General features: G+C 35.0%; 1 protein-coding gene across 1 annotated transcript; it reads right to left on the reverse strand.

Annotated features, from left to right (window-relative positions):
• Positions 1 to 81: 81 nt before the first annotated feature.
• LOC116214662 (ER membrane protein complex subunit 2) lies at positions 82 to 4,311 on the reverse strand. Its single transcript, XM_031550072.1, has 9 exons — positions 3,915 to 4,311; positions 2,604 to 2,668; positions 2,356 to 2,404; positions 1,694 to 1,788; positions 1,449 to 1,534; positions 1,275 to 1,334; positions 950 to 1,031; positions 653 to 766; positions 82 to 541 (listed from the first exon to the last, which is right to left on the reverse strand). The coding sequence occupies exons 1-9, from the start codon at positions 4,099 to 4,101 to the stop codon at positions 374 to 376; spliced, it is 906 nt and encodes a 301-aa protein (XP_031405932.1). The 5' UTR covers positions 4,102 to 4,311; the 3' UTR covers positions 82 to 373.
• Between the last annotated feature and the right edge of the window lie 6,604 nt (positions 4,312 to 10,915).

The raw sequence follows: 10,915 nt of genomic DNA on the forward strand, positions 1-10,915 counted from the left end.
AAATTTTGCCTGTTTTACTAGATCATATTTGTACATGATGGCTAACGAGTTTGGCATTGTTGAATCAGATGATGAAAATGCTTCTGAGGAAGATAATATCAAATAAGTGTCGTAAATCCTGCTATTCCAACATACTAAACGAGCCATAATTAATACTTAATTACGGCAATCTTAAAATCCATACATTTCCTCAAAGAATACATCGTATACTCCCATTCCCTTATGTAATAATAAATTCTCATTTATCAGGTAAGCGCTGAAATAATTTAAATCCCGAGGCATTTTCAGATTGGTGTAAACAACTGATCAGGAAGTCGAAGCCGAAATCTCTGGATCCAGGCAAATTAACCTTCAGAGGCCGTCACAAATGTAACTAAGAAGATACTCGCAGGCTCTTTAATGCAGAAGTCAGAAGCTGAAGCTTATCAGGAGCTCTCTGCTTGTAGTCTTTCTCCAATGCTGTTGCCGCAAGAGACTGCAACTCGGTCCCATTATCCTCCTTGTTACGTCCTTTCGAGAGCTGAGAAATCGCAGAGGTGCACTGGGATAATAATAACAAAAGATTACATTTTAGTTTCTTGTGCCAAGTAACCAATCTTACTAGAACAGCAACACAAGAAAAAAGAGATGTCGAAAGAAAAAAAAAGCTCACCAAGCAAACACCAAAAAGTGCTCTCCGGTTCTTCCCTCCAGTCAACTGTATAGTGGATGCATAGTATTTCTTTGCCGTCTGAAGGTTTTCTTGCCCACCAATTGTGTAAAGCACCTGTCCACCCGAGAAAAGCAATCGGAATGATTCTCTAGATCTCTGGATACATGTCCCCACACACCAACTCTTCTAAGAAATCCTTTACTAGCACCAGAATCGGCAATTTATCTTCAAATCTCATCTGTTGAAATAATTTGTCCAATATTGCAAAGACAACAGAAAAGGAGGAATGTTGCTTACGTCAGCATAAGTGAGGTGATACAAAGGGTTCGTGGGCTGAGATAATATTAGCTCCTCATAACAGAATGCTGCTTGCTTGTACCTAAATATGTGCAGCATAGACATATTAAAAAATTAATTGTAATAATGGATAAGAAAAAATATGAGAGAATTTGAAAAACAAAACAAAGATAAAAAAGTAATTATTGTGTTGCTGAATTGAGGAAAAAATAAAGTGAAGTGAAGTTAAATTAATTTGATTTCATTACCAAACAGGGGTATACAATACGAAAGTCGGATTCTTAATTTTCCTTTAGAATGAATATGAAATGTGATACAATCTTACATTTGCAAGGAGACATATATCTCAGCAAGTTCTCTCCAAGCATCATGATCTGCCATAAATCTGTCAAAGAGAAAACAGATAAAAAGGAAAAAAAAAAATCAATTCAATGGTGCCAAAAATTTCATATGGAAGTACTTAAGGAAAGGGTTGAATAACTGGGCGTATTTCCCTTACGTCTCAAGATATTTATTGAGCAATTCAATGGCAACAGTAATGTTGCCTTGGGCCTTTGCCATTGCGATCTTCCGCTTGTGCACCACCTTTTAAAATCAGAACAGAGTTGAGTCAAGTTCTCCATTTCACGGGGAAAAGAAGAGCAAAGAAAAGCACTGACAATATCCTGATGACTATAAAAGAACATTATTTGATCTATAGAAAGGGATGTCTGAATTCAGAGGACACGTGCTGCAGGAATTTACTTGATCAAAAGGATTCTCCTCCAGCAAACTTGAGTAAGCCTTCTCAGCCTCAGACCACGATCCCTTTGCTTCAAGCAACATGCCCTCCAGTCTCCCTGTAATCATTTTCACACAATGAACCTCTATGGCAGCATACATGAAATGAATCAACAAACTTTTGGCCCTTAATTTTAATTTGCTTGATCTAGCTCTAACTGGGGCATTTAAGGTTCTCTCCTTTATTCCCCACATATATATTCAATTTCTTTTAATTTGTACATTTGAATTTCAATATTTTATTATTAATGTGGCGACATGGCTCCTGGTGCTCGGTGCCACATCAAGAACTCGCGGAGAACTGACAGTAGAACAAACTAAGAATGATGCTTGGGATACAGGTTTCTAAAGAAACATGCGTTGATCCTAGTTTCACTTGAAAATCCAGAGGTCTGACAATTCACTCAAGGCTTTCATCTAGAAACCATTTGTCATCAGTCTCATGCTAGAAATGGTAACAACTAGATATCACTTCTAAGATTACATTCACCAAGTGGGACAGAGATAAAACAGCATCAACTAACACAGTATGGAGCAAACCTTTGACTTGCTAATCAGGGCCAATATATGCAGTTTGAATGATATAATATGGATCAATCCATTCAGCCACGATCAGTTCGACTTACCAACTCTTTTGCTTTCAGGAAACCTCTTCTGTAACGCCTTTATGCAGTCCTACAAGAGATGTGGAGCGAAAAGTCCACGATATTAGTTCTTTTGCAGGAATCAGCACTCGTGACTATATTGCTATTTTTTTCTTTTTGTTTTCCATACAAATGACAAGTTACCTGGCATTTTTAGAAGCTCTAGAAAGAAGTGACCGTGCAGTCAAGTAGAAATTTAGAGAGTAAGCCCCAACAACAGAATAATTTACCTTTGCAACTTCAAGGGAATGACAGTCAATTGCTGCAATTGCTACCTGCTCATACAGAGTCCACTCTACACCACCAGAAGGGTAAAAAGAGATCAGACCAACTGACCACAAAATATAGGTAAGGAAAGCAAGAGAGGGGCTTCAGGAAAAGCTTTTATGAGGGCTGCAAGTATTAGTCAGTAAAGTATCATTTTTAACTTGTCAGCTGGATTCGCCCTTTTATAACAATGAAGTCTATAACCCTTTCCAATGGCATTACCAATTGGCGAAAGATAGCAGCAATATGGAAACATAGGTGGATTTCCTATGCCTCTCCAAGGGGTCTCTCTTTCTTGCTAATTTTGGGACCAGTTTTATTTCAATTTGACTCTATGTTTAAGAACAGAGTAAAAGAAATTGAAAAAATAAAAAAATAAAACATAAATGTGCCACGATATGAAAGCCTGATTGTTGCTGTAATCCCAGGGTTAGAAGAGAGGATCAAGCATAGGAAATTTTAGTAACTCAAAAGATATTGGAAAACAAAGCACCTAAATATCTCATCGATAGAGAAAAGACTCATGATATCTCTTTGCAAAAGAATAACAAGTAGAGTTATAGTCCATAACAGGTCATATCCTCAATAACAATCCAAACAAGCAGCCGAACTATACCACGACTCTCCTTTCCAATGTGTTTTTTAGAAGTAGAAAACTACCTATTTAGGGTGTTCACACCTTAGCTCCAAAATGCATGAGTTTAAGAGCGCAAGCAAAGTACTCCAATCCATATGCACCGGGTAAAAACTAAGCCTCATGGGTCACAAGCGCCGCACCTCCAACAAAGGTTTAACACAATCAGGGAGGCAAATTCTACAGCTACTGCAGAATCCCTGTCTTCCTTCATGCCTTAGCTAGAACCGGCATGATCGTAGATGCCAAATGTTCTTCTATACTATAAACTTTCAAACAGCTTTTCCCGAGCAGTCAAAAGGAAAGGCATACATAAATGTAGGAGGAGTCGATCATCAGTAGCTTCAACATAAACACTTTACACTGCCAAACAGATCGAAACACTCCTCGAACTGCATATAATTGATATTGATCCTATCAAGGCAGGACCCTTTCTCTGCCTTACACCGACTCCAATCCGAACCCAGACGAAATCAATTAGCAGCAGCGAAAAAGAAAAGATTTTGAAGAATTTGATCGCCAGTGAACTACGTCCAATGAATTGCCCGAACCCGCAAAATTTTCAATCTCCCCCAGAAACCCAGATCGAACCGAGCAGTCAAACAAGATTCGATGGCAAAAAAAAAAAAAAATCACGTACCGTCAGGACCGAGGGCCGATCGCTTCCTGGGGTCTTTGAGGAGGGAGAGGCCGTGCTTCAAGACCTTGTCGGAGCGGCGGACCTTGAGCTTCCTGACGAGGCAGAGGAAATCCCAGGCCCCGCCTCCGCCATTATCGACCTGGCTCTCGAGCCTGCTCAGCTGCGCCTCCTCTGTTTTCGTCACCATCTCGGGAGGCCCACGATTCCTCAAGATCCAATCCAACTCTCTCTCTCTCTGTGTCTCTCTCTCTCGTGAGGTTCGCCACTGCAGGGTGGGCGCCGGCGGCTCTCTGGGCAATTGGGAACTTCGCTTCTCTGTCCTCTTTAGGAGGTCTGCTGTGCTGCCCTTCTCCGCTCTGGATCTGTCCGTAGTGCAGTAGGTAGGGAGGAAAGCAACGTAGGAGGAGATGATCCAATCGATCGACTCCACTGACTTCGGAGGGCATATATGTAATTTAGTTTTGTCTTTCTTTGGTGAAAGTTGAAACTCGATATCAGAACCGAACCAAATGTTGAACCGATTAAGGCTTGGGGCAGGGTTTTTTGGATCGAATTTGAGTTTGATAGGTCGGACCGTAAATTCAATTATAAATTACATTATTTTATATTATAAAGAAATTCAATGCTAAACAAATGATAACTCTAAGAAATACAAGAAAATACATTGTTGCAACACCTCTTCCTCTAAATAATTATTAGATACCTGATACAAGCTTAAAAGTTGAGAAAATAGATCAAGTAGTAAGCTTAGCTTAGTCGGTTGAGGAGTAAGTTGTTATGTTAGTGGGTAGTAGGAGGTCCTATAATCAAATCCTTCCTCCAACATATTTATTTTATACCTCATTAAAAAATAAAAGCAAATCCATAAACCCATTAACAGACTAGTTCAAAAGGATTTAATAACATACCAGTTCAAAAGGATTTTGATTAAAGACTGGACGATTTCGTGAGTTCAACGGCTCAACCTTACATATTGGGTCTTTACATAGATCGAATTGGTGAGGGTACAGTTCCCGATCGAACTAGTTGAACCAGTTGATTCGGTCCGGTTCTGATAACAGTGTTTGAAACCGAAACAACATTCTCATATTATTCTTAATTGTTGATACTCATGGGTTGTGCGATAGTATTTTATCAGTATCAATATTTATATAACAAAATACTAATAATCAATACATATCACTAATAAATATAAGTAGAAAAAGTAAATGTACTTAGTTGATGTATCAATATAAATTTTGTGTGAGATTTAAAGAAAGTGAATTTCACGACAACAACCAAATACTTTCTCTAATCCTATAAAAATGCGAATAACATATATATATATATATATATATATTGAGAGAATATTTTAACTTGTAATGTAATATGTCTAGAGAAATATCATCTATGACTAAAAAGAATAGCAAAATTAAAACAAATAGAAAGGTTATGCGCAAAATGAATTTTTATGTTATCTATTTATAGGATATTCAGTGCATTAAATTTGAAAAGATATTTCATATCTCAAGGAGTTTTCGTACATTATCGAAAAAAACGTTTTGATTTTCAAGAAAGATCATAACTATATAAAAATACATATAATATGGACAAATATAAAAATGACAGTCAAATATAGTCCAAATAAAATATTATAAAAATTAATTTAACCTAAAATGAAAGGGCTGTGATCGTGGAGTTGGGGATTCTAGGTTTTGATTTATCAATCACATTCTCCGCCCCGACTTTTAGATATTATAATTGATTTAATTATAAAATCGGTAAGTTACCTTGAAAAATACGTGAATTTTGAAAATTTTCAGTTTTGTCAAGTGGTTTTTAAAATGCCTCAAAAAACGTGTGGTTTGATTTTTGTGCCAAAATTATCATGGCCATTAACGACTGTTAATGACAACCATTGGATCTTTCAACTTTGGATCATGACAGTATATAATTTACATATGTTGTCCCTTATAGTTTTGCCCTTAAAAATTTTCCTTTTGCGTATTCCCCTCGCAAAACTATCGAGCTCTTCGCAATCAGCCATGCCACAAGTACCAATCACATTGCGTCACATCAACCACCACTAAACCAACCTAGTTAACTAGTTTATTTGGGAAATTGAGTAACCCGTTTATTAATCCAATTTACTAAACCAGAACTTTTAGAAAATTAAAAATTTATGTGGATAAAAATGATTTTTTTCGTATTCAAAGGACTTAAAAAATTTTTGCTCCACCATGGAGCATAATTTGCCATTTCATTGTAAAATTTGCCAAAATCAAATGACATGTCTTTAGAAAGCGCGTGATAAAACTAGGAATTTTTGAAAATCATATATTTTAATACAATTCACCTATTTTTATTTAGTGAAAATTTCATCATGCATCATCAAATTTGAGCCTTTTTCTCATATATATATATATATATATGTATATATCATATACTTTCAAGATTAGATGAGAATGCTTATGATTTTATTTTTATTCCAATTCTATCACATCATCAACTTTTTAGTCGAAAATGATGGAAGATTTGCATGGCACGTATGTGATGCAAAAATTAGGTGGCATCGCTACCGACAGTTACCACTATCATTGAAAAGTAACCACTACAGGCAAAGGGTGTGGAGGGTGGATTTTTTTTTATTCTAATTTTTTAAAAATTTCTAACTATATATACACACACTAGGCTAACACATCCCCTATGGTTATGACCATCTCTTTTATGGTAAATGGACAAAGTTACCCTTAAAAAGTGGGTCCTATAAGATTAGATTTTATAGAGAGATAAATTGTAACATTGTTCGTTTACCATAAAAGATGTGACCCTGGTCATATGAGGTGTGTATTTAGTCCCAACTATATGTATATATGTTAATTAGGTCCCATGTACTTGCAATGTCATAAGCACTCCTTGATAATTTTGAGCTATATATATGTATGTTAATTTGGGCCCCATATACATGTAACGTCATAAGCGATCCCTAATAATTTTGAAAGGATGTGCTAAATTTGAGAAAAAAGTTAAAAAGTCATGTAGAGCTAACAATACTTCACATAGTGTTTGCACGGTTCCTTTGGCAATCAATTAATAATTTTAGACTTTTTTTTTCTACATGGAATTTTGAGTTTGTTGCTTGTAATAGGAATTTTGTTATTTGGTATTGGAGATAATATCTTGTTATTAGGAAATATCTTATTTAATAACGAATGGTAATGGGAATTTAGATTTAGGGTATTAAATTTGATTTTATTATTTGAATAACATTTAAGAGTATTTGTTAGATTTTATATTTTATTATTTTTATCTTATCGATTAACCCAAAAATGTCTAAGTGGTCTATTGGAATTTGGAATCATTTTACATAGCCATTATCTTCTACTCCCACACGTTCAACCAAGGGCCGCCACACATAATTTTAGCTCTTGCATCCTTCTACAATATATAAAATTTGTATGTCGTGAGACCATAAGGAGTTTTCAGCCTATAACTGCAACAAATCCTTATTCGAGCATTGATCTTATAGTAGGAATTACTTGAAATTAAATTTTAGCTTCTTATTACTGGAAAAGATAGAGCAAAGAAAACACAAAATATATTTACTAAAACAAGCATTTATTAGTTGAATTCAAATTTTATGACAAATCTTGACATTTATCATAACTCCCTTTAAAATCCTATAGAACTTTTATAAAATCATATGATAGCTAAATATTTTACAAGGAAATTATTGAAAAGAAGCATATCGCACTGGAAAGAGATAAGAAATCAACACTCGAAGAACACAAGGCTAGCTCGTGAATGATTTAATATTTATGAGCAAGATGACTTCGTTAAAGGAATAAGCATGCTAACACTTTAGTCCTCAAATTCGTAGCGAGCCAACACGTAAGTTCCTGAAAAAGATTTGCCACCAATTTATTCCATGAACTTTCAAAAACCATAACAAAAAGGCCCTTTTTAGGGTTTTTTTTGGACCAAAATATTGGCCAAAAAAGGCCATTTCGTTAGAGTTTGTGAAACTTCAGGGATTAAATTCATGCAGAATTTTTTCGAGGACTTACATATTGGCTTACTACAAATTTGAGAACCAAATTGTTAGTGGACTTTAAAGGAGTCTTAGTCTTTATTTATTCCTCTTTATTTTTCCCTGCATCAACTATCCAGGGCTCCTTATGGACCCGCTACACATCGCTAAAATACTTTAATGAAAATTAAATATAAATTTTCTAATTCAAAATTATAGGAACACAAGAGGGTATATAGATATCATGGTATACTTGCTTATAGATTTGTAAAATAATTGACGGTAGCATTACATCTCTAATAAGAGTTTCAATCCCATGATACATTCAGCCCGAGATATCCTTCCACCCTTATGTCAAAAAATGAATTTATTGTTATCATAATAATATAGGGAGAAAATGCAAATTAGAATTGACTATTAGTAATGGCAGTTATACAAATGCTTACCTCATAATCTTCGAGGAGAATATGCACAAGACCCATAGTCATTGGAGAGACTCTTGTTGAAAGGGAACCCGGAATGTTGGTCGCCTCTCATTCTCGGCATGATCACTACGGGCTTGGTTGGAATCATGATAGAACTTCAATTGTTGACTTGATGGAAGGAAGTAATGGCCCGTTTGATCAATCCAATCTATGGGCTTCATAGTGCTTGTCTCAACATCATATACTACAAATCTGGCAAAGTCTAGAATCATATTTCTAAATGCAACGTTTAGTTTGACTAAGGCAAACTTTGATCCATGGGTGGTTGTAGTCACAGAAAAGTACCCTTGTAGGGTTGGTAGTTCTCAAGAAATTTCCGTACATGGCAACCTATTTGGACGAATGGCTCCGACTTACAAAGTTTTGGAGAGTGATAATAACATCATTAGAGGAGTTTGAACAAAACTTCTAGCTTTGTCGCACTCCATCTCAATAAAAAGGGTTGAATGCCACAAATTAGATGCCATAAGCGGCAAGGACCAGTGATTGATACTTTAAAAGAGAATGGATCAATTTCTCTTATTGGTAATATAAATAGAATAAATTATATTTTAGCACTTCTTCAAATAAAACTGTTTGATGAGAAAAATAATTAAATTATCTTCATCATCACCGTAAATCAAATTCTTTATGCATCAAAATACTAATAAGACAAAAATGAAAAAAAGAAGAAGAGATTCTCGCAAATTCAACATTTGCTTTTTAAAATTTGCATCAAAAGTTTTGAAAATTGAAGAACACAATTAGAAATTTGTCTTAATAGAGATAGCTTACCACAAGAAACCCTAGGAAGGATTTGCAACCACAAGAGAGCTGAAAAATGCTTTCAAAGAGTAAAAATTGCCTTGATTGCTTATAAAGTTGAAATGCTCGAGATGGAGGGAGAGGATGATGGAGGCCCACATTTATAATCTCGAGATTATGATATTTCGATGAGAAACTTTCTAATATGACTCCTTTCCATACATAATTCTACATGTGATAAGGGCATATTATACTCATATTTTATTGTGCAATTCATGTTAAATTATTATTAATTTTATATAAATTATAAGAAGTTTGTGCTTAATTATGTGTAGTTTGATATTGTAGGTCTTTGAGGACTTGGATGGCACTACGAGCAATATTGAGGAGTTTTGCGTAATTTGGAGCCAGCCTATATCTTTCGGAAATCTTTCTTTATTTTGGATATAAAATATTCCTAGACAAGTTTTGGAGGACCATTATTTTTAGCTATCTTTTACCATTCTTTTAACCTAGAGAGTCCATGAGAGAGTCTTGTTCTTGAACCGTCACCTTGATCAATTGATTGGAAGCAAATCATTGTGGAAGAGACTACTCCTTGAAGGAATTGTTGGGTTTTTGTTTTAGGATTCAATATCTTGAGTTTATTGTTGAATATGAATTTTATTGCAATGACTCATTTGAATTATAATTGTGTTTTCAATTCTATGATGTTCTAAGCTTCTCTTATGGGAATATGATGAAACCCTAGGTAGTTAATATGATGATTGTAGCCATGTTATAGGATTAATAGATGTGTGGATGATTCATGATTGCAATTTCTATAATTTCAATTTTAATTCTTAATTGGTTATAATTGTTAGAAACACTATTGATACGAGAGTTAATATAGGGTTTGTTAGGAATTCTTGATTAGACTAATTAGTTAAATGCGGAAGCTGCGTTAATTAGTTAATTAGAGATTATCTAGGGATTAATGAAATGTTTCTAGTTAGTTATCCGCTAAGACATTAGGGATAATTAATTTAGGGCATTAGGCAATCATAGCACTGGAAGGTGTATGATTGTAATTTAGAGTCTACTATTAATTAGAGATGCGAGGGTTGATTGATTAATTAGGGGTTTAAAACTTTAATTTTAAAGGCTTGATAAACTTATTTGAATGACCACATAGCTATTAATCTATATAACATGATGACAATCTGATTAGTGAAACTAGGGTGGATTCTGTTTTTCCCACTTTCAATTGATATATTTTCATACAATTTTCTTTCTGCTCTTTATGACGATTTAGGTTAATTAGTAGTTAATTAGTTAATTCTCTCAATTTCATTGCCTAGATAATAATAGAATCTAATATAGGTTTAATACTTAATTAATCCTCGTGGGATCGATACTCTATTCATCACTATATTACTTGATCTGACTCAGTGCACTTGCTGGTAGAATTCGCGCTTATCTTTATATATATTTGCAGCGGATCAACATGCCATATATTCCTCCGACGAATGTCTCTTGTATAATGATAGGTTCCAAGCGTCTAAAACTCTCTCACATATTGTTGTAATCATGATTGTTAGAATCGCGATTTAGATCCTAGAATCGTACGATTAAGGGGGGCACCGATTCCGATTTCATGCCATAGATCAGAAAGACAAGATCGTTGTTGAATTGGGCTTCAAATCGCAAAATCGGGCCGATTCTATGTTTCTGGTTTAGCTCAAAGCCAGGCTGGTTTCAAGCCAATTTAGGCTGAAGCCTAG

This window comes from Punica granatum, chromosome 7 (genome assembly GCF_007655135.1).
Source record: "Punica granatum isolate Tunisia-2019 chromosome 7, ASM765513v2, whole genome shotgun sequence".
NCBI classification, from domain to species: Eukaryota; Viridiplantae; Streptophyta; class Magnoliopsida; order Myrtales; family Lythraceae; genus Punica; species Punica granatum.

Bases quoted from the DNA above. Each gene is read 5' to 3' on its own strand.
- LOC116214662 (XM_031550072.1), bottom strand. From the start codon at position 4,101: ATGGTGACGAAAACAGAGGAGGCGCAGCTGAGCAGGCTCGAGAGCCAG. The intron at 1,335-1,448 runs GTAAGGGAAATA...TCTCTTTGACAG, and splicing joins CTCAATAAATATCTTGAGAC to ATTTATGGCAGATCATGATG. The intron at 767-949 runs GTAAGCAACATT...TCGGGTGGACAG, and splicing joins ATCACCTCACTTATGCTGAC to GTGCTTTACACAATTGGTGG.